Source organism: Mobula hypostoma, chromosome 1 (genome assembly GCF_963921235.1).
Source record: "Mobula hypostoma chromosome 1, sMobHyp1.1, whole genome shotgun sequence".
Classification (NCBI taxonomy): domain Eukaryota; kingdom Metazoa; phylum Chordata; class Chondrichthyes; order Myliobatiformes; family Myliobatidae; genus Mobula; species Mobula hypostoma.
Window position 1 is genome coordinate 47929081 of NC_086097.1, and position 24832 is coordinate 47953912.

The 24832-nt window shown below is 41.3% G+C and overlaps 1 protein-coding gene across 2 annotated transcripts in view; it reads left to right on the forward strand.

Moving 5' to 3' along the window:
* The first annotated feature begins 8092 nt into the window (after positions 1 to 8092).
* The window catches only part of aspg (asparaginase homolog (S. cerevisiae)), a 100813-nt gene continuing 84073 nt past the window's right edge, over positions 8093 to 24832 (forward strand). For both annotated transcript variants that reach the window (XM_063048044.1, XM_063048051.1), the window contains exons 1-2: positions 8093 to 8111; positions 9678 to 9966. In XM_063048044.1, coding sequence (XP_062904114.1) covers positions 9693 to 9966 — 274 coding nt within the window. In that variant the 5' untranslated portion in view covers positions 8093 to 8111; positions 9678 to 9692. The remainder of the gene's footprint in view (positions 8112 to 9677; positions 9967 to 24832) is intronic.

Here is a 24832-nt window from a genome sequence, read left to right on the forward strand (position 1 = left end):
AGTCCTGACGAAGGGTCTCGGCCTGAAACGTCAACTGCATCTCTTCCTAGAGATGCTGCCTGGCCTGCTGCGTTCACCAGCAACTTTTATGTGTGTTGCTTGAATTTCCAGCATCTGCAGAATTCCTGTTGTTTGTGTTTTTAAAGCTGCTGGCACTCATACAAAATGATACGTGGACGGTAGCAAGGAGTTCAGCAGTCTCACAGCCTGGGGGAAGCTGTTTCCCACCCTAACAGTTTTTGTCATAATTCTACAGTACCTCCTGCCTGATGGCAGGCAGTCAAAGAGATTGTTGGACAGACGGGAGTGTCATGGTCTGGTCCGTGAAGTCTACATTCCGGTTCATGGTCCAGTCTGTGGACTCAGGACTCTGGATCTTCCAGCTGTCCCTTGTTTCGGTTGGGTTAATCATAGGCACCTGACTCCCATCTTGGGGCTTGGAATGTAAGTAGCCTAGGGGTTGAGTGTGGGCTGCTGGTTTGTCTTGTCAAGATCCCCTGGGAGCAACCTGCCGGAGGAAGGCTGGAGCAGCCACTTGCCATCTTTAGGCCGCGTTGGAGAAGCATCGCTTCATGGAGCCTTGCTGTCGGTAGTCGGAGCGGTCCTTGCGGTATGGATTCGGCCGTTTCCTGGGCCAGCTGAGGGGCCATCAGCCACTCCGAGATAGGTAGGGATCCGGCTGTTTCCATAGCCAGCTGAGATTGCTGGCCGTAACTGTGACTCAGAGCAACCCCAATGCAGAGATAGAACTGTCTGTCATTCTTCGGTGTTTGTCTCTTCTTGTCCTCGCCTCCGTGGGGTAAGTCAGGCCATTCTGCAGTTGCCCTGCGGGGGGATCTGTCTTGTCTTGTCTTTGCCTCTGTTGGGTAAGTCCGGCCATTCTGCCGTTACCCGATGGATGGACCTGTCTCACCTTGATGTGGAGATAAAGTTGAGTCCCGGTTTGTCTTAGGATAAGTCCAGGCTCTATTTCTATGTACTGTCCAGTCTCATGTTAGTGTCGTGTTAAAGGTGAGTCCTGGCTATTCAAAGGATAAATCCTGGCTCTATGTTAATGTACAGTTCCCAGTCTGTCTCCGAGCTCCAGCCTCCGAGTTATCAGCTTCCACATTCCAAGACCCCAGCTTCCAGCCTCAAGCCTCAAGATCCCAGCCTCAAGCCTCAAGCCTCAAGATCCCAGCCTCAAGCCTCAAGACTCAAGACCCCAGCCTCAAGCCACAAGACTCAAGACCCCAGCCTCAAGCCTCAAGACTCTAGACCCCAGCCATGTCCTGTCCTGTAGCCATGTCATGTCCTTGCCTAGTTCTGGGGTCCGAGCCCGAGGCAAGACCCAGGTTCTGGGTCCTTGTCCAGTCTCTGGCTCAGAGTCCAAGCACAGGCTCCTAGTTCATGGTTCCTTGTCCTGGTCCCGCTTTCCCAAACCCAGGCTCCTAGTCCATAGTTCCTTGTCCAGATTCCCTGTCTAGTCCTTGTCCTAGCCCAAGTCTGTGTTCTTGTCCCTGCTCCTTGTCTGTATCCTGTCACCTCCTACTCCAGTCAAGTCCTGTTCCTAGTACTTCAGTGTCTATGTTTTGCATTTGGGTCCGTTCCCAGCGCCCCCCCCCCCTTGTGTTAGGGAGGGATTATTGACAATGCTAGGGGCCCTGCATTCCTGATAAATATTTCAGAGAGACCCCAATGATCTCAGCAGTCCAAGTCAAATGCCTTGCAATTCCTATACCAGATGGTGATGCAGCTGGCCAGGACACTCTCGATGGTAAGCTTGTAAAAGTTGGTTAGAATGGGGGAGGGGGGAGTCTCACTCGCTTCATTCTCATTAGGAAGTGGAGAAACTGTGTGATTTCTTGAGTAAAGAGGTGGTGTTGAGGGATCAGGTGAGATCATCTATTATATGCACTCTCTAAAACTTGGTGCTCCTACCTCCCTTCATGGAGGAGCTGTTTATGTGTAGCAAGCAGTGGTGAACCTGCACCTTTTTTTTGTTTATCTCAACAAAACGTTGTTGATTCCAACCATGTTACTACACTGACGCTCGTTTTAAGATCAAAAAAGTCTACATTGAGGCATTCTTCTTGTCACAAAATGCCAAGAAAACTGTCATTGGAGAATCCCTAAATTCTTCTAGCACTGACTTAATGTCTTTTCAGCGTGGCTCTTACAAGAAACTTGCTGACTCTGCTTAGAAGTTGTTTGGAAGTTGTTCTGTTTTAGTCTTTCTCCTTTGCATTTACAGTATATTGGATGACTTTTTTAATTTTACATATCTTGAGCAATATGGATTTTCCCCTCAGAAATCCATGTATGTGATTCACAGTCTTGCCTCATCACTGAAATTTTCACTCTTGCTATAGATGCTGTCAAGTGAACTGAGAATTTGAAGCATTGTTCTTATTAATTTAAAAGACAGGCATTTTACTTCAAATTTAAAATGTTTGTGAATAAAGTTAATGTTTTTTTTCATTTTTATTAATTTTGATATATATTATGTAAATAAATAGACATCCGTTAGTCTCGTGAGACCATAGATTTGCGCCTTGGAAGGTTTCCAGGGTGCAGGCCGGGGCAAGGTTGTATGGAAGACAGGCGGTTGCCCATGCTGCAAGTCTCCCCTCTCCATGACACTGATGTTGTCCAAGGGAAGGGCATTAGGGCCAATACAGCTTGGCACCAGTATCGTCGCAGAGCAATGTGTGGTTAAGTGCCTTGCTCAAGGACAAAACATGCTGTCTCAGCTGAGGCTCGAAATAGTGACCTTCAGATCACTAGACTGATGCCTTAACCACTTGGCCATGCGTTGACACATATTACGTGGTGGCAGGGAAATCCATATTGGCCTTTAAGTGATTTTTACTGTTGCATTTTTGGGTAATTGTTCTTTTATGACCTTCTGCATTATGCTCATTGTCTCAATTTGTGTTCAATTATATCAAGCAAGGTTTTAAATTGTTGAATTAAAAAACAATTAAATGAACTATTATATATTCATCTAAATTTACAGACTTTATTTAATGAATATAAATAGACAATAGTTCACAATGAATCTGTGCATCATTGTTATAAAGCAGTGCAAAATTATTGCTCGCATTATACACCAGGGTGCTCTCTTCAGTTACCTGATGAGGTAACCATAGCCTTTGGCCAGGAGCAGATGTCATTAGGTGGTGCCCAACCTTCATAAAGTGTTTTGACTCATAACCACTACACTCTCCTGCTGGTGGTGGCCAAGCCACTGCCCATCTGCTCTTGAATTGCAGCTCAACTCCTCTCGCCTGCTCCATATCCAGCAAGAAGCACTTTCTGCTTCCACCCCCATCCTGCGAGCTGCTTGGTTCTTGATCTTTTCATCAAGACCCAGTGCAGACAGCAACGTCCATGCTGACCTTGCCGGAAACCCTCTATTTCCGATCTCCACTGGGAATAGCCACGTCAGCCATCCTTTGTCCCTGCACTCCTGGACTAAGGACTGGTACTTCAGGGCCTTCCTCTCATGAGCCTCCTTACATCCTTCCTCCCATGGTACTGTGAGCACCATCAGGATGATTTTCTTTGTACAGATAAATCCACTCTCTATTTGATGTTAGTTGATGAAGATTTGCATGCAATGGTGCATTTTGGAAGTTATGTAACAGAGAAGGAGGTGAAAAACTGGGAGGCAATACAAAGTGGCGGAAGATGGGGGAAGTGGTTTGTCATTGGCAGAAGACTCATGGATGAACTTCAGTTTATAATGGTGGAGTAAGAGCTAGTAACCAGTAGTGTGTTGCAATGATCTATTCTAGAGGGGTGACATGTGTACATGAAAGAGGGTTTCTGCAGAGGAGCTGAAGCTTGGATGGATTTTGGCTCATTTATGATGATGGCCAAGGACAGATATGGATAATTGTCCATGTTTGCTGGGTCAAGTAAATGGTCTCATTCAGCCTCAGGCTTTTGCCAATAATGAGAAGGGAGTTGGTGACTAGAGAACATTTTTTTTAATTGTGGAAATCTAAGACAGTAGTTTCAATCTTTGATATTCAGATAGAGGAAATTTTAACTCATCTGGTGCTAATTTTCAAACAGTCTTACCAGTGAGAGAGTAAGGAATGAAAAAGCCCAAAGACAGTGCTGAGTTGAGTGATGAGGAAGTTCGGGTTAGCAAGCTGGCTTGCAGTCAGAGTGGGTTACCAAACTGATGATTAGGTACACAGAGACAAGTGGAAGTGAGCCAAAGGGGGATAGAGGGTCTGAAGAGTACGAGTTATGCAGAATTGATCACAGCAACAGTAAACAATGCATTATAGTTAAAGATTACTATAAATTTGGGGGTGATGGTGAAATATTGGTCAAGCCATGAGCAGTGAAACCCTGGCAAAGAAACCTGACTGCAGTAAAAACTTTCCGATAGGAAAGTCATCAGCTCAGGAGTTGGCAGCTCTTCAGGAGGGTGGATTGCAAGCTAAACAAAGTACACAAAATTCTGCAGGAAATCAGCAGGCCAGGCAGTACCTATGGAAAAGAGGGAACAGTTGACGTTTAGGGCCGAGACCCAGATGATGCTTCTCTTGTTTGTGAAACTAAACAAAGTTCTATTACAATTTAAGCAACTGCCCAGCAGATACACGACTAAATAGCTGAGCATTGCATTTTTGCAGAACACAACAAAGCAGAGGATCTACATAATAAAGACCATAACTAGGTTACATAGAGTCGGACAGCTTGGAAACCGGCCCTGCAAATGATTCATGCCAATAAAGTTGCACCATCTAAGCTTGTCCTGTTCGCCGGAATTTAGCCCAGTGATTCACAACAGGGGCAGTTACATGTCCTAAGGGAGTGTTAGGGGAAATAGAATTTGTTGGGGGCATTCCAGATTCTTCGCGGGGGAGGGGGACATTAAGCTGCAACCTAACTTGAGGCACAAGACCTGACTGTTAGTAGAGCAGACTCTTCCAAAACAAAACGGATGAGGCACTGGAACATAAGAACCAGAGCTCTGTAGGTGGTGAAATAGAGCCAATTAGTAAACCTGCTGACCCCGAGGATTTCTCTGAGTTGTTCAAAGCGACCTTGGCTTCATATGTGTGGTCAAGAACCATCTTTGAGGATTACCAGACCCTATATGTGCTAACTGGAATAGTCTAAAGGTAGCTTGCCGAATACCAGTCCTATCCCAACTGACCCTCAGATTCCAATCTGAATCCCTGTCAATGTAATGTTCACTGTTGTGATTGTCTTCACCTTTGCCTCGCCGTTCCTTTACATGCTGCTACTGTCATTCCATCCATGTCAACAGACTGCCGTTGATGTTAACCGATAGGCATTCCCAGCTTGTGTTAATTTTAAATTTTAATTTAGCCCCATTAATGATGGATAAATACGTACAGTGCAATCTCTGTGTCCGAAGGCAGTGAAGCCTTGAATTTTAATCCTGCTAGGAAATAGAAACTACAGAAAGTGCATCAATAAAATGTTACATACCTGGAATGTGGTTTTATTCCATTCCCGTCAGATTAGTGATGCCCCATGTGTCTTATTTGTAATGCTGTACTGTCTAATGAAGCTATGAAACCATCAAAATAAAAGATACCCTGAAAAGGTTACTTATGGTATTACTCAGTTCCAAAAGCTGAAAGAAGCAAAATTAGTGAGACTTGGAGTATCAACTATGCACAGAGCTACAAAAAACTCAATTTGGGTAACAACTGGATGAGTCAACTGTGCGAGACAATGGAAAAGTTTATGAAGTGATTCTCTTTTGTTAAAAAGTTAAAAACAAGTGTCAATAGAGAATCAATCTACAATTAGCTCATACTGTATACTGAGGATAAAAGTATTGTGATTAGAAACATGATTTCTTGTGCAACAGATGGCGCTCCATATATGACAGGTTGCCATGCGGGTTTAATGGCATTTATGAAAAAAGAAATTTCAAGTCTGTTTGCCATCCATTTTGTAATTCATCATCAATATTTCACAGCCAAAAACCTCAGCCGGTGACCTTTTTCAAGCATGAATTTTGTAATATCTGCTATCAACAAAATTAAAGCTCATCCATTAAATAGAATATTTTGCCAGTTATGCCAAAATAATGATGAAGAGTTTGAATGCTTGCTTCTTCACACTGAAGTGCAGTGGCTGTCAAAAGGCTGCTGCTTAAAACATATATTTGACCTTTTTGACACCGCAGTTGAATTTTTGCTCAAAGTTGACAAGAGCTTGGGAAACAAGATTGAACTTCTATGTCGAGATGTGACATATCTAACCAATCTGTATGAGAAAATGAACATTTTGAATATGAAACTGCAGGGTGAGAATTTCAATTTAATCTAGGCAAATTGTGTCCATTTTTATTGAAAAATTGGAAATGTGTAAGCAAAACATTGGGAGAAGAATGTTTTCATAGTTTCCCCGCATGGAAAGTATGGCACTTTCTTTCACAGATGGTGATTTGCAAGAGTCCTGCTCACACCTTCAGTCACTGAAGAAGGAGTTTCAGAATGAATTCAAGGATTTGAACGATCTGGAAATACCTAACTGGGTAATTAACTAATTTCTTTGCAATGTGGAAACACAGGAAGAGAATTTACAAGAAGAAATAATCAAAATTTAGAATGATGAAGAAGAAAAAATACTTTTCAAAAATGGTGGCTTTTGTGATATGTGACTACATTGTCATACAAAGTTTCCTGGTTTTTGGAGAAGAGCCAAACTGCTCTTCATTGTATTTCCATCCTCCTACCTTGTTGAAAGAGGCTTCAGTGCAGTGAATCACATACTCACAAAAAACAGAAACCGCATGTACATTGTTACACGTGGGGACTTAAGGCTTTTGTTGTCACAACTTGAACCAGGGATTTCAACTCTTGCTAGTAACCATCAAGCTTAAGGATCACATTGATATTGAAGCTGCTGTACAGTACACATATGGTAGACATGTTTTTACTCTATGGGGGTGCCAGAGAGTATATCATGCCTGAGAGGGGTGTTGGCAAGTATGAAGATGCTTTATGGGGCTGTTGGCAAGTATGAAAGTGCTTCAGGGGAAAATGGGCTAAAAAAAGGTTAAGAAACATTGGTTTAGTCTGTAACTTTCTAAACCTTTCCAAGCCATAAGACACAGGAGCAGAATTAGGCCACTCAGCCTATTGAGTCTATTCTGCCATTCCATCATGGCTGATCCCAGATCCCCCTCAACCCCATACACCAGCCTTCTTGCCATATCCTTTGATGCTATGACTGATCAGGAAGTTATCAGTTTCCACCTTAAATATACCCATGGACTTAGCCTCCACTGCAGTCTGTGGCAGAGCATTCCACAGATTTACCACTCACTGGCTAAAAAAGAAATCCTTCTTACCTTTGTTCTAAAGGGTTGCCCCTCAATTTTGAGGCTGTCACCTCTAGTTCTGAATACTCCCACTATAGGAAACATCCTCTCCGTACAACTGCTCTATCCAGTCCTTTCAACATCCAGTAGGTTTCAATGAGATACACTGCCCCCCCCCCACGTGGCATTCTTCTAAATTCCAGAGCGTTCAGGCCCAAAGCTCCCAAATGCTCTTCATATGTTAACCCCTTCATTTCTGGAATCATCCTCGTGAATCTCCTCTGGACTCTCTCGATCCTTTCTGAGATATGGGGCCCAAAACTGTTGACATTTATCTGTCCAGCAATAATTTAAAACATATTATTGTACCTCCCTCTACCAGTTCTTCTGGCATACCACTCTTTGTGTAAAACAAAAGTTGCCCCTCAAGTTCCTGTTAAATCTTAGCTCTCACCTTAAACCTGCGCCCTCCAGTTACCTGATTCCATAAATAATAGAGAACGCTGTTACACAATAGAATAGCTACATAACAGAGAGCTGAATGTGTGATATTTAAGAACAGTATGAACCATAGGAACATCCAAGAACTGAATAGACAGTTATGAGATATGATAGGAAGTGAATGCAATTTGTGTCAACAAAGTTTTTTTTAAGTAGTTTCTGATTGGCTAAGTGTGTGGCAACTCATCCAATAAGAGGAAAGCAGTATTAAGTGGAGGGCTATTTTAGAGCCGCCGTTGTGCCAGTAGCAATTTTAGTGCAGTGATTCTGCATATAGCAAGAAGGCATAGGTGAGAAGCAGGTAAGAATGAGTGGGATTTTTGCTTTCCTATGGATCTGTGACTTTCGAATTAGTGTAGACAATATGGTAGTGTGGCTAGTGTAATTTTCCTGCTGCAGTATGTGGGAAGTCAGAGAGTCTCCTGTTGGTACAGTTGGATGCACTCTGGATTATCTGGGAGGCTGAGAGCTTTTGTAAGGTGATCATAACTCGGTGCAGGCTACAGTTAGATGTGTGACCACCAGGAGAAGTGAGGGGAGTAGGCAGATGATACAGGGTTCTGCAGAAGAGCGTCAATGGCTGAGAGGAAACCTGATAGAGGCTCTTAAATTGAGAGGCAAAAATAGTTTAGATCAGAATTTTTTTCCCCGGGTAGAAATGTCAAACACCATGGGATATGCTTTTAATTTGGGGGAGGGGGAGATTATAAAGGTGACATGAGGTGGAAGTTTCTTTTAATGCAGAGAATTGTAGGTGCCTGGAGTAGTTTGCCAGGGATAGTAGTGGAAACAGGCAGTTTGGTGGAAGTTAAGAGACTTTTACATTGGCACATGGATGTGAAAGGAATGGAGGGAAATGGATAATGCACCGAAGGAGGATATTTAAGATAAAATTGGTTTTATTTGTCACATTTAAGTGAAATGCATTGTGTGCGTCAAATCAGATCAGCGATAATTGGGCAGTCCGCTATTCTAGCGCCAACATAGCACGTAGACAACTGAAGAGCAAATCTGAAGATCCTGGAAATTAAAGCAACACACACAAAATGCTGGAAGAACTCGGCAGGCCAGGCAGCATCTATGGAAAAGAGTAAACAATCGATCTCGGCCCGAAACGTCGAATGTTTTATTCTTTTCCACATCCACAACTCACTAGCCATAACTGTACGTCTTTGAAATGTGGGAGGAAACCGGAGCACCCGGAAGAAACCCACACGGTTACAGGGAAAACCGGCAGCGACAAGAATCCTGACCTGACGCTGTGAAGTGTCGCGTTAACCGCTACGCTGCCGTGCCGCTTTATCTTGGCATACATTAGCATCAAATTCGGCTTATTATACGCCGAATTGTCTTTCTGGTGCAATGCACACAAAATGCTGGAGGAACTCAGCAGGTCAGACATCATCGATAAAAATGAATAAACAGTTGACATTTCGGGTCCTGATGAGGGGTCTCGGCTCGAAATGTCAAGTATTCATTATCTGCAGAATCTCGTGTGTTTGTCTTTCCGATGCTGTGTTGTTCTGTGAAGGACGGATTTAATTTGCAATTGAATGTCCTGTGTCAGAGCTGACTTTTTAAAAGAGAATTAGAAGCTTGGTGTATATTAGAGTAAGTTTTGCTGTCACAAACTATGATAAGAAACAGTATTACTTGAAAGCAGAATGAATATCTCGCGGTTTAAATTGACTCCGCGATATGTTAGAGACTAGTCTATCGTGAACAACAGATTCTGTGATACAGATTAGAGTTTTCTAAACACGGGATGTGTGTGCTCTGCACATAGATAAGGGGTGTGGCGGTTGTCTGTGACGTTGCGCTCTGGCTTGATTGGCTCTGCACACACCACCTCCTTTTCCTTCTCTAGATTGTCCTTGTGCTGATGGCGGAGACCGATGTCGTGCGAAGCTCGGCTTCGAGTTGTAGCATTTTGTCGCTCTCCAGCGCGCTGTCGAACACCCGGCTCGACTTGCTGGAGTCGGAGTGCTCCCCCAGCACCCTCAGCGGCTTGCAGATGTCTCGACCGGCTTCTAGCAGCCGGCTGCGCCGAAGCAGCTCCCGCAGCTACAGCGTGGAATCAGCGGACAGCCCAACCGAGGTTCGAGTGCTGGTGATAAACACCGGAGGAACTATTGGCATGATGTACCGAAATAATGGTGAGTACGAAGCCAGCAGGCAGATTTTATACACGCGTGACACTCCGCACACCATAAGGGATTGTATAAACTCCAATAATACTTAAGGAATTGGATAGAAAACGCTTAGAGCGGTTTGGGCGAAACAGAGACAAATGGGACTGATTCGGATATACGTATTCACCGGCGTGGACGAGACATTGTAGGGCCCATTGTCATCGGTGTATAACTTTCTATAACACCGACCAGAACACGAGGCCATTCCGCCCTTTGAGCACGAGCAATCAAATCGCAACTGACTTTATCACAGCAGCCTTTCCCTGCCCTGTTCCCATACTCTGATATGGAATAACGTCGACTATCCCTTTGCCTCAACAACTGCTGCTTATGTGATAGTTTCCTGTGCTGTAGATTCCAGCATCTGCATTCTACCTCTCGTCACTATCCCCATATCCCCCATTTGCTCCAGAGTCCAGAAAACTACTGGTAGTAGTTTTGAACGCACTGAAGCTGCCAAAACACGCCAGAGTTCCAAATTCATCATCCTCCGAGTGAATACATTTCTTCCCATTTTAGTTCTAAATGGTTGATCCCATATTTTGAGAGAATGATCCTGTAGTTCCGCATTGTTCCACCTACAGTTTCCTTTAGCCTGTATAAGAGTGTTGAGGCCTTTTTTTTTGTATCTTTCAGTGAGGTCACCGTTTTAGTCACCTGCATCCTAAACAACAGGGGACTTGATCTCTCCTCATTTTCTCGTGTTACTTTGCTAGGAATCGTTCTAGTGAATGTCCATTGCACACCATCTGTGGAAAAAATCTACAGAAGTGCTCCTCCCAAGCATATATCTGCTAATAGTAAAACTTGTGTATCCTTGTACTGATAACTTTTTAGTTGAGTTTAAAAAAAACTTTTTCACAATGTGCTCTGCCGTTTGTTTTGCTGTCTATGCACTCAGCTTGTCTAAATTCCCTTGAAGCCTCTTGGGAACCTCAGCTTCATCAAATAACATAAAACCATTTAATTTGGTTACATTGGACTAATTGTTGATCAGTCCAACACTGATCCCTGTTCTGTTGCACCAGTCACAGCCTGCCCACTTAAGGGTATGCTTAACCAGCTATCTTAATGCATGTTACCCCCTCCCCCCGACCCCATCTACTGCAATCTTCTTCACACGTCTCTGGTTTGACCGCGATTCCCTTCTGAAAATCTATGATGATCCTGGTCAATTGTATTATTTTCTATTGGCTGTGAGATCATACACTTTGTTCCAGATGCCAGCATTTTTTTTCCATCTACTGATATCAAGCTAACAAATAAAGTCCATTTTGGACAATAAGACAAAGGAGCAGAATTGGGCCTTTTGAGTCTGCTCCGCCATTCCATCATGGCTGATATATTATCCCTGTCAACCCGATTCTCCTGCCTTCTGTCTGACAAATCAGGAATTTATCAACAGCTGCTTTAAATGTACCCAGTGAATTAATGTACCCAGTCAATTAATTCCACAGATTCACCACCCTCTAGCTAGAGAAATTCCTCTTTCTGCTCTAAATGGCCATCCCCCTATTCTGAGACTTTTCCCTCTGGTCTTGGACTCCTCCACTATAGGAAACATCCTTTCCACATCCACTCTATCTAGGTCTTTCAATGTTCAATAGGTTTTTAAGATACCTCTCTCATTCTTCTAGCTCCCAAGTACTGGCCCTATACCATCAAATGCTCCTCATACATTAACTCTTTCATTCCCAAATCATTCTTGTGAATCTCCTGTGGATTTTCCAATGCTAGCACATTCTCTCTTAGAAAAGGGGTCCAAAATTGCTCACAATATTCCAAGTACTGTCTGACCAATGTCATGGAACCTTAGCATTACATCCTTGCTCTCGTAGTCTAGTCCTTTCAAAATGAATGATAGCATTGCATTTTCTTTCTATACCTGGGACTCGACCTGTCAGCTAAAGCTTTATGGAGTCCCACATGAGGACACCCAAGTTCCTTTGTGCTTCTGATTTTTGAATTTTCTCCGTATAGAGAATAGTTTGCACTTTTGTTCCTTCTACCACAATGCATGACCAAATACTGAATGCTATATTCCATTTGTCACTTAAACTGAGTCTTTTTGCACACCTTGCTTCCTCCATGTTATTGCCCTTCACCTATCCTTGTAGTGTCTGCAGACGTGGTCAGAAAGTCATCAATTCTGTCATTCAAATCACTGAAATGTAACTCGAAAGCTGGCCCCAACACAGACTCCTGCAGAACACCACTAGTCACTGGCAGCCAACTAGAAAAGGCTCCCTCTATTCTTTCTCTTTGCCTTCTGCCAGTTAGCCAATTTTCTATCCATGGTAGTATCTTTCCTGTAATACCATGGGCTCTTGTTTAGCAACCTCATGTGCCGCACCTTGTCAAAGGCCTTCTGAAGATCCAAGTACACAACATCCACTGATTCTCCTTTGTCCTGCCTGTTGTTTCCTCAGAATTCCAACATTTTTGTCAGGAAAGACAAAAGGAAAGGAAACCTATTGGCCTGTTTCATCCAAGTACCCTGAAATCTCGTTCTTAATAATGGACTCCCTGAAATCAGGCTAACTGGGCTATAAATTACTTTTCTTTCTCCTCTCTACTTAGAGTGGAGTGTCATTTGCAATTTTTCAGCCCTCTGGAACCATTTCAGTATCTAGTGTATTTTCTCCTTCCCTCTTCCTTTAAAATGTGGGATCATATTTTCTCTTCACCAATTTGGAGACCTTTCCAGAATTTATAGTATTTGAAAGATGATTGCTAAGCATTTACTATTGCATAGCCTTCTTTCTTTTTTAATCTTTTTATTAATTTTCAAGTTCATAAACATAATAACAATAGTGATACAAGGAGATTGGAATTACCTTATTGTTAATAAACATATACAAAAAAAAGACTACAAATAGTACAAGTGTAATAGACTTCCAAATTCTTGATATAGTTAATCCTGGAGAAAAAATAAATAAAAAGAAAAGGATATTGCAAAGAAAAACCCCAAAAAAACTAAAAAAAAGTAATGACTAAACTCAAACAAAAAAAGCAAACAGAACAAAACAAGGCTGAACCAATATATTAGATCGAATACATTCATTAATGTCGTCAACTCTGCTCCTCTATTTGTATATTCTAAGTTAATAAAAAGGATTCGGAAAAGGTCAGACTACATCATATGAAAATGTTGAAAAAATGGCTTCCAAGTCTCTTCAAATTTAACCGAAGGATCAAGAATGACACTTCTGATTTTTTTTCTAAATTTAAACATGATATGGTTTGGGAAAACCATTGAAATGTATTGGGGGGGGGGGGTTAGTCTCTTTCCAATTCAATAAAATAGATCTTCTGGCCATTAGTGTAACAAATGCGATCATCCGACAGGCTGAAGAGGACAAAGATCTATGTTCCATCATTGGCAAATCAAAAATTGCTGTAATAGGATGGGGTTGTAAATCAAAACGCAAAACTGTTGAAATAATATCAAAATATCTTTCCACAATTTTTCTCAGAGAGGGCAGGACCAGAACATATGAGTCAACGAAGCCACCTCAGAATGGCTTCTGTCACAAGTAGGATTTATATGGGAGTAAAAACGAGCTAGTTTATCTTTAGACATGCGGGCCCTATGCACTACCTTAAATTGTATCAGCGTATGTTTAGCACACATAGAGGAAGGGCTAACTAATTGAAAGATTTTTTTCTCATTTCTCTATAGGTAGGCCAAGTTGAACTTTCCTTTCCCATTCATTTTTAATTTTATCAGATATACCTGGCTGTATTTTCATAATTGTATCATAAATGGTGGCTATTAATCCCTTCTGATAAGGATTTAAACCTAAAATGTCTGATATCTAATAGTGTGTGAAATCAGAAAGGTAGGCAGTGTGGTATTTAAAAAGTTTTGTGTGTGTGTATGTATATGTATGTGTATGTATGTATGTAATTATTAGTTATCTAATCAATATAACTTGCCCAGATCATATTTTTTATATATATAAAAAAATATGATCTGGGCAAGTTATATTGATTAGATAACTGTTCAAAAGACATGAAACAGTTATTCAGAAATAAATTACGGAAACATGTTATACCCTTCATTTTCCATATCAAAAAGGCTTGATCCATAACTGAGGGTTGGAAAAAAATTAGATATAATAGGGCTTTAATATGAATTTGTTCAAACCAAAAAATTTACGAAATTGGAACTATATTCCTAATGTATGCTTAATTATTGGATTAACCAATTGTTTATTCAATTTAGAAAATACAAAGGGAAGTGACGTTCCTAAAATAGCAACCAATGAAAACGCTTGTACAGAGTAACTTTTGAGGTTTACCCATTGTGGACTTGGAATTATATCCCAATCTTATGTCCAAAATATTAACTATCGAATAGTAATTGCCCAGTAATAGAATCTTAAATTTGGCATTGCTAAACCACCATCTTTCTTGGACTTCTGTAAATATCTTTTATTTAACCTGGGATTTTTATTCTGCCATATATAAGAGGAAATCTTAGAATCAATAGTATCAAAAAAAAGATTTAGGAATAAAAATTGGTACTGCTTGAAATAAATATAAAAATTTAGGTAAAATCATTTTAATGGCGTTGATTTGGCCAATCAGTGATAGAGACAATGGGGACCATTTAGTGAGCAATTGTTTAACCTGACTAATTAACGGTGAAAAATTGAGCTTGAATAGGTCCTTATGTCTCTTAGCAATTTTAACCCCCAAATAAGTAAAATAGTAATCAATCTGAATGGGGATATTAGAGGAAGGTTTTTTGGGGATAATAGAGGAAGGTTTTTTACTCAGAGAGTGGTTGGTGCGTGGAATGCACTGCCTGAGTCAGTGGTGGAGGCAGATACACTAGTGAAGTTTAAGAGATTACTAGACAGGTATATGGAGGAATCTAAGGTGGGGGCTTATATGGGAGGCAGGGTTTGAGGGTCGGCACAACATTGTGGGCTGAAGGGCCTGTACTGTGCTGTACTATTCTATGTTCTATCTATAAATGGGAACCTGCATATTGAATGGAAAAAGTTCACTCTTACCAAGATTAAATTTGTAACCAGAAAAACTACTAAACTGAGCATGTAAAGATAATACTGCCGGAATGGATTTCTCAGGGTTAGAAATACGTAATAGTAAATCATCTGCATATAGTGATAATTTATGTATCTCATTACCACGGGTAATACCAAATATATTAGGAGAGTCACAAATAGCAATTGCTAACGGTTCCAGGGCAATATCGAATAATAATGGACTAAGAGGGCAACCCTGCCTAGTACCACGGAATAACTGAAAAAAGGGAGACTTTGATTATTGGTAAATACCGAAGCCAAAGGAGTAAGGTATATCAATTTAATCCAAGATATAAATATTGGACTGAAATTAAATTTCTCAAGCGTATTAAACAAATATGTCCATTGGACTCTATCAAAAGCTTTCTCAGCGTCCAATGAGATGACGTACTCTGGAGTTCTAGGTAAAGAAGTATAAACAATATTCATTAATCTCCTAATATTAAAGAGTAATGATTTCTAATAAATCCAGTCTGATCAACAGAAATAATTTGAGGTAATACATTCTCCAATCTTGTTGCCAATATTTTAGAAAAAATTTTAGAATCCTCATTCAGCAAAGATATAGGCCTGTAAGATGCACATTCAGTAGGATCCTTATCTTTTTTAAGAATTGGGGAAATAGAAGCTTGATTAAAAAGATTGAGGTAATTTACCTATAGATGCTGCATCCCTAAAGGTTCTATGTAACCAAGGAGAAAGTATAGTAGAGAAGGATTTTAAAAATTCTACTGTAAAACGGTCTGGACCAGGTGCTTTACCTGAATTCATTGAAGAAATAGCATTTTTTATTTCTTCTACCATAATAGGTACATCTAGTTTTATACGTTCATTGGGTGGTAATTTTGGAATATTCAATTTCTTTAAAAATTTGTGCATTAAAGTGGAGTCATCAGAAAATTCTGATTGGTATAGAGAGGTATAAAATTCTTGAAAGGATTTGTTTATCTCATCATGATCAACCGTTAGAGTACCATCTTTTTTACGAACCTTAACAATCTGGCATTTAACCGAAGCTGATTTCAGTTGATTAGCCAGTAGTTTCCCAGTTTTATCACCATGTATATAGAATTGACCCCTAGTTTTAATTAATTGATTTTCAATCGAAGATGATAGTAATAGACTATGTTCCATTTGAAGTTCGACTCTCTCTTTAAAAAGCTCCTGATTAGGAGTAATAGAGTATTTCTTCTTGATTTCTTTGATCTTGCCAACCAGCTTAAGTATTTCATCATTATTTCGCTTTTTCAGTCCAGCAGAATATGAAATAATTTGTCCACAAATATATGCTTTAAAAGTGTCCCATAGTACCCCACTGGAAATTTTTACATCTCCTTGTGATGTATCAGTTTCAAGACATTTTAACTTCAACTTTTCTAGTATTTCTGTTAAACTTTTCTTTTCCTCAGTCACTCTGGGCCCTTGATTCTCTGCATTTCTAGGACTGTTCTTCAATGGCTCCTTGCATATTTCCTTGGAAGTAAGTGGATGATTACATTGATTAACCAGTGGTGCAGATGGATTGTTAGCTCTTGTATTAGGAGGAATGCTGTATAACAAGAGTTATACAGCATTTAGGGAAACTCTGTTAAACCACACCTGTTCCTGGAACAATGCTGCCCATACTAGTTAGGAATGCACAGGAACATTCCCTTCAGCACACATTATGCCAAACTAATTAGATTATGATTAAATGTCTAAGCACACCTATCCCTTCTGCCTTCACAATGGTCATATCCTTCAATTTCCTGCATCTTTGTGCCTACCTAAGGGCCCCTTAAATGCCTCTATTGTATTTGCCTCCACTATTGCACTTGACATTGTGCTGCAGATACCAGCCACTCCTTGTATTTAAAAAAAAATGTATCTTACCCAATCAATCTCCTTTCATCTTGGTTTCTCACCTTAAACGTATTTCCTCTAGTATTAGACATTTCAACCCAGTGGGGGGGGGGGGTGGGATGTACTAGCTGCCCACTCTATCTAAGCTTCTATAATTTTATAAACTTCTAACCAGTCTCAACCACTGTTTTTGGGGAAAACAACCAACGTTTTTCTAACCTCTCCCAGTGTCCTATAATGCAGGCAGCATCCCTGTAAACCTCTGCATCAATTTCAAAGCCCCTATATCCTTAATTGAATGTAATAATATAGGGGTGGCCCAACTAGAGATTTATAAAGCTGCAATGTAATTTCTCAACTCTTAAACTTGATGCCTCAACATCACTCAAGATGGTGATATTGGCATGGGGGAATTTCGATCTGGAACTAACCCTTCTATAGCTGTTTAAACTTAGAAGATTAATAGTGATTTGGTTGAAGTATTTAAGAAAGGAAGTGGAACTGGTAGAGTAGAAAGGCCACTCATAATTGAGGCATCTACTTGTGGAATAAGTAGGCAGTTTCCAAAAGAACTACTCCATTTTAGTACCTTCTATGCGCAATAGATGGCAGAACTTCTGAAATCTCTTTAAAAGCCAGTTGATGCCATGGTAAATGCAGATTTTAAAATCTGAGATTGATAACTTTTGTTAAACACAAATGCTGAGGAATATTGAGCAAATGCACGTGCAGAGGCTACATAGGTTAGGGAAGAGGTGACATACTGAAACCTAATTTTATACAATTTCTGCCTCATAATGTTTTGTGAGCCTTGCAAATAATATCAAGGTGTTCCATGGTGTTCCTGAACAACTAGATAGAGTATGTTTCATTAGTTTTTACCTATAAAATATTGAAACTCTTAGTGGACATGGAGAGGATATTTCCTATAGTGGGAGAATCTAGGACCAGAGAGCACAGCTTCAGAATAGAAGGACATCCCTTTAGAACAGATGAAGAATTTCTTTAGCCAAGGGGATGGTGAATTTGTGGAATTATTGCCACAGCTGACTATGGAGGCCAAATGATTGGATATATTTAAAGCAGAGTTTGATAGGTTCTTGATTAGTAAAGACATTAAAGGTTATAGAACATGGAAATCTACAGCACATTACAGGCCCTTCGGCCCACAATGTTGTTACTTTGGAAACTGCCTAGAATTTCCCTACCCCATAGCCACCGATTTAACTAAGCTCCATGTACTTGTCTAAAGGTCTCTTAAAAGACCTTATTGTATCCGCCTGTACCACTGTCGCTGGCAGTACATTCTACCACTCTGTGTGGGGAAGAACTTGGCTCTGACACCCCCCTTGTATCTACTTCTAAGCACCTTAAAACTATGCCCCCTCGTGTTAGCCATTTCAGCCCTGGGGCGGCGGGGGGGGGGAAAACCTCTGACTATCCACACGATCAATGCCTCTCATACCTCTATCAGGTCACCTCTTATCCTCCGTCACTCCAAGGAGAAAAGACCAAGTTCACTCAACCTAATCTCATAAGGCATACTTACTCCAATCCTGGCAACATCTTTGTAAATCTCCTCTGCACTCTGTAGTATCCACTTTCTGCCTGTAGTGAGGTGAGCAGAAGGCCGAACGGGGCTGTGAGGGGTAATAAGGCAATAAAGTGATGGTCCAAAGGAACTAATTCTGCTCCAGTGTCTTTCGGTTTAATTTAGTAATGGGTAGTTCTAGGGTGAACACAAGATATTTAAAGGAAGGCAAATATTGTCTAAAAACTGTGCAAGGTAATATCAAATGAGAAGCTATTAAAAAAAACAATAGAAGCATAATGCAGTATTAAAATAAAATAACATACATCAAAGTTGCTGGTGAACACAGCAGGCCAAGCAGCATCTGTAGGAAGAGGTGCAGTCGACATTTCAGGCCGAGACCCTTCGACCAGTCTCAGCCTGAAACGTCGACTGCACCTCTTCCTACAGATGCTGCTTGGCCTGCTGCGTTCACCAGCAACTTTGATGTATGTTGCTTGAATTTCCAGCATCTGCAGAATTCCTGTTGTTTGCGTTAAAATAAAATAAACTAGGTGAAGCTCAACTCTTTCACAGTTTTTGTTAATCTGGTTTTGTATTCACTTGCCTAACTATTGATGAGACCCAAAACCAGGAGATGGAACAAAGCTGGAACTCGAGCTAAACCCTTGTTCAGTAAAACCACACAACTACAAAACTACAAAAACAACTACAGAAGTCAAACTCATCCCAATGAATGACTATTTGAATGGTTTATCTAAGAGCGTTCGAGGCATTGATACGATCAATAACCATCAGTGAAAGTCAGCCTAGAATTAGTTGTCAGCTGAGCAATAAACAATGGTGGTTTTGGTTTGCTGTAACACCTTCCTTTTGAATGTGGTTACCTGCAGGATTTGAGCCTGGGGTTGATGCGGGTTAGAACAGCTGGTGATCAGTCCTTTGTTAGTGGTCCCAGGCTGTTACTTCCTTGTCGCAATGTTGCTTATGGCTATACTGGCACTAGTGGATGGTTCAGTCGGGGTAGATTGAACCCTTCCAGGAGGAGATAAAGGTTCAGCTCTGTCTCTGCTGATCTGCCTGATTTCAGATCTCCCTCGTGTTTGCCTGATTAACTTGTTGGGCCTTTAGGAGTAGATGGCCACAACAGGCTGATGTGGCAATACCAGCAATTTCTGTCTATGATAAATCTGTAGAGCAATTTAACCATTCGTTTGACAATCTAACCTGGTGTCCAGGAGTCCATTACAATACTGTCTGTCCTGAAGTGCAGCTCAAGACATGAATGACTTCACCCTTCGACCAAGATCAGAATGGTTCCTTTTGTGCACCTGTCCATCTGTCTCGGATGTTGGACACTATCAGTATTGTATCCAACACCGTGTGGAGTTTTATTCCCAAAAGCACTTTGGCTGCAGCTCCCCACAGGCTTGGATGTGGTGTAGCTCAGTATGTCAACAGAAATGTGTTGAGAGCTTCGGTTGATGCTCCTTCCCCTTTTGATTTCAGAAGTGACTGAAAGTATCCACAACCTCTCTGCTTGGCTGTTGGACTGTGGAGTGAGGGGATGTGGATAACTCTGTTCTGGGACAATGTGGCAAACTGCTGTGAACTGAATTGAGTGCCATTGTCAGAAACAAGTGTTTCTGGCATGCAAAGCAGTTGACGATCTGCTACAACTGTTGAATAGCAGCGTCTGTCATTGTTGATTTCATAGGTAATACATCTGGCCATTTCAAATGGGTATCATTCAGGCCAAGGTCGGGACACCTGTTGACTGGATCATTCTTGTCAACATGTGCTCTACTCCATGGGCTAGTAGCCTGAAGTTCTGGCTGTGGATCGGCTCTACTCGGGTTCTTTGCTGCCACAGAGCACTGAGAATGGTGCTTGCACATGTATGTACCTTCTCTGCCTATCGTCTGAAATGTGTGCCAAGCATCTCCAAACATGTCCACAGTTGAATAATGTATTAGGTTGGTAGAAGGCTATGACCTTTTCCTCAAACTTGACTAGCCATCCTTCAATGAAGTATCGGGAAATGTGCTGAAGAAGCGGATCTGCAGCTATTTCTGCTCTGATCTTGTCAACCGTGACCAGAAGATCTTCAATGGCATCTGATACAAACTGGTGGACTTCACAATCAATTAAAATCGCTCCCCATCTCTGATCTCCACAAGGCAGCTCTCCGGACCTAGCATAGCATTGGAGCCTTTGATCGATTTCCAAACTGTATATCACAGGCTCCAACAGTTTCTGTAACACAAACAAGACAAAGAACAAGCAGAAGGCGGAAAGTAGTGACCATCATTCAATTTTACGAATAAATTTGCCAAAACTGGTAATGAGTGCTGGTGTGTCTCTAAAGCTAAATTAAGATCAGTTGAGAAGGCAGCAGATGGTCTCATAGTACCATTGGCTTTCTTGATGATCACTATTGGAGCTGCTCAATGTGAGTAGTTGACAGCTTTTTATCACACCAGCTTGCGGTACGTGATCTAGCTCTTGCTCCATGATTGGTAAGGCTGTGTATGATACCGATGTTTTGGGACAGAAGACTGGCTTTGCCTCAGGACGGAAATGGAGTTTTGCTTGCCGTTTGGTGCAGCAACCTAAACCTTGAAACATTTACTGCCTAGTGCTGTTGCTGTTGTATGGTGTCAAGTACTGATCGTAGAATGGCATGAACTGACTTGAGCTGAATTGCCAATGTCTTCATAGAGACTTCATCTAGAGGGATGCTCCAGAGATTAAGCTTGTCTATCTAGTGAGTTTGGATCAGGCTGCTTTGTTGGGTAACACGCACAGTTCACTTAGTTACCATTCAGCTTCCCCATGAGGTTCAGTTCACCAGTCAGTAGGAGGGTTTCACCCGGTTAAACTGCACATGGAATGATGAGTTGATTTGACTGGTGTGGACCTGAGAGCTTGCCATGTGTGTTTAGAAATGACGGTGATGTCTGATGCCATATTGAGTTGTAGTTGATAAATAAACACATTGATGTAATGCCTCCTGGGGATGAAATCAACTTTGAACATGACCATTAAATTCACTGTAGATTTTCGTGGTTTTTGAAACTTCCTGAACTTGTATTTTACTGGCGTAGATGACAGTGGAGGATGGCAAATGCTCCCTGTGTGACCATAAAATTGGTATTTGCTGCAAGTATTTCTTGTATTGGCAGTTTCTTCCATGATGCCATGCACCACAGTTCTGGCAAGCTGTGTTTATCTGCTTGGAGATGTGCGTGATGTCTGGGCCATTAGACACTGCATTGACCCTGGTCTGTTTGACCAGGTTGGAATCGTGTTTCAGGTTGATCAAATGCTGACATTCTTGAGTGGCAGCTTGAAGAGTCATACCAGCGTCTTGCTCCCGTCTGGCCAGGAGCTGTTGCAAATGCCTGCATTGCCTGGTGCCTGAAATCCACAAATAAAAATCAGACTCTTGAACTGCGATTCAGTCATGTTACCCAGCTTGAGCTTTTCACACTTGTGATTGATGATACCTGAATATGTAACAAACTCATTGGCATCATGCTTAACGAGTTTTGGGCTTTGGTAGCAAACACCGAAGAGATGACTATTCTCCAAAAATGCTTGTTAGCTATCAGACAGTTCCATCACATAAGTCGCACATGTTCTTGGGCAGAATTAATTTGAAATAATGCTCGTGTACAGCTGTACACAATTTTCAGAGCAAAATCCACGTCTTGCACAACGCAACTTGGTTGCGTTCAAACGCAACTCTCGAAGCAGCATCAAACTGAAAATTGGTATGGACGCAGCAACTGAATCATCTGAATTCTGTCCAGTGTTTGACATCAATGTCATTGGACTCACTGATAATCAAAACCTTAATGAGCAAGTTAACTTCAGCTGGGCTACCTCAAATTGAGTTTGCCTCTGTTGTATTGTGGCTAAGCCTTGCTGAAATTGCCATGTCGATATAATACAACACTTCACAGCCAATTTTGTGTTTGCTCACCTGTTACTAATGAAACCCAAAGCCAGGATTAGAGCAGAACCAGAACTCAAAATAAACCCTTATTCAGTAAGACCACCCAGGTTTCAACTCAAAAGTACGTACCAAAGCAGGACTATTTAAATGGTTTATCCAAGGCCCTTGGATGTTGAGAGGAATGAGGACCAATCAATGAAAGTCAGCCTGGGATTGGTTATCAGCTAAGTCCAGTCATTGGTTGTTTCAGCTCGCCATAACAGATTTTTAGCAGAAATTGTTCATTTTTGACTCCAGGAAAAAGTTGGTTGGCATCCCATTCTCAGAATGCAACCCATATACAGACATCCCACCTCTCCTGGAAGTTCCGGAAGTCTCCCGCATATTGATAGTGGCTCCCTGACGCCCGGAAATTATATACAATATCCCGGAAATCGATTTTTATTCCCCCCCCCCCCCGAGAGGGAGAGTGAGCATCCTGATAGGTCTACTTAGCACGAGGAGAGACCAGTCAGTTTTCTCTGTGTATGGACTTTACAGTCGACCTCAAAAATGATGAGTTTTGTCCGCTGCACTGTTTGCAACAGTGACTTTTCTATTGCCCATGGTGGGTTAAAATGTAAAAGACATTGAGGTGAGTTTAACAGGTGTCATTTGTTCATTAGCATAGCTGATGTTATTTAAACTAGCTGGCTAGTTGCTAAGGAGCTACTCTATTGATGTCCTACATGATGAGGCCAAACTCCCTGTAGACTTGCTTAAAGTTGTAATAGAATAAACATGATAATATAAGTACATATTTTCATGTAACATTTTCTGCATATACCCAATTTGGTTTACAGATTAGACAAAATCACAAAATTATTACATACACCCTTGGAGGTCGACCAGGGGGTGGGGGAGAGGGGGAATATGGGGTTGCGGGGGGGGGGGGGTTGCAAGGATTCTATCTCCCTGAAATGGTGGTGCTACTTCCCTGAAATGAGTTTTTGCAGGGTGGATGTCTGTATATATAATTTAATGACAGGCAATTTAAGCAAGCCATCGAAGATTTTATTGAAAGGTGTGTTAGTTTTAATGAAGCTTTCTTTTGTTTGCCATGCTATAACCTGCCAGGGTTATATTTTTAGGGATTTGTATTCAGGATTTTCAGGATTAATTGTATAAGATGCAAAAGCTATAAAAAGCCATATCTAGTTAAGGTGGTTTAAATATAACCTCGACCTTGAAATGTTGTATGATTGTTTTCATGCATCTTAAAATTCATGTGAAATCAAAAGGTTAAATAGAGTAATTTTTGTTAGTGGGGCTTTAGAGTTATTCCAGGAACTTGCCTAATTATGTCTGGGGGCATTTGATCCTGTGCCAATCTGTTTTTGCGCATCGTTCACATTGCACATGACTGCCTCTCAGTAATGCAATGGGCCAAGTAGAGTTACAACTCCAGGTGTGTAAAATCTAATCTTCTTGTGATATACAACTAAAATTCTTATGGCCCTTTATTTCCACATCCTGGAAAAGGTTTCACTGTTAATGTAATGGTCTCTCTCTGTACAGAAGCAGTGTTTGTGTTATGGTTAGAGATAACTGGTGCTTTGGAATGTGAGCTGTCCAATCAGGGGAGTGGGTATTTGTGCATCTGACACTGGTCTGAGGTGAAGAGAGAAGACACTGCAGAGAACTAGTAGGATTCGACCTGGTGGGGTCCTTGATTCGCTGGAGCACTACTGAGGATCGGTGAATATGATTTTCAGAAGAGTTGACTCCAACTTATGCACATTTGACTGTTTCATTATAATGAGCCCTGTTTTTTTTTTCCCTTTACTAACCCATAACATCCATTAAATATTTCTTCAATCATATGCAGTGTGCTATCTGTTATTTCTTGGCACAGAGATATAACAGGGTAACAAATCACACAGCATTCATATAAACCAGGATTTGGGGTGGGAGAGCCATCCCATTCTCATGGATTTACTGGGACCGGAGTGTGTATTCCCGAGATGTACCCGTATCAAGGAAACCAGAGTTTGATCAATATTTCCTGAACACTGATCAGTTAGGCTACTTTGTATATAACTATGAAGGCAGCCTCTCCAGTTCTCCAGACTTGCTGGGTTCTTTCTCTCCTTTTTCTCTACCATTTTATTATTGTAACCTGTAAGGTGATTTGAATCAAATATGTCTCCTGGACTAGAGAAAGCAAGATTTCCCGGTGGCCACACATTTTAATTCCACGTCCCATTCCCATTCTGATACGTCCATCCACGGCCGCCTCTACTGTCAGGATGAAGCTACACTCAGGTTGGAGGAACAGCACCTTATATTCCGTCTGGGTAGCCTCCAACCTGATGGCATGAATATTGACTTCTCTAACTTCTGTTAATGCCCCCCTCCCCTCACACCCCATGCCTTATTTATTTAATATATATTTCCCTC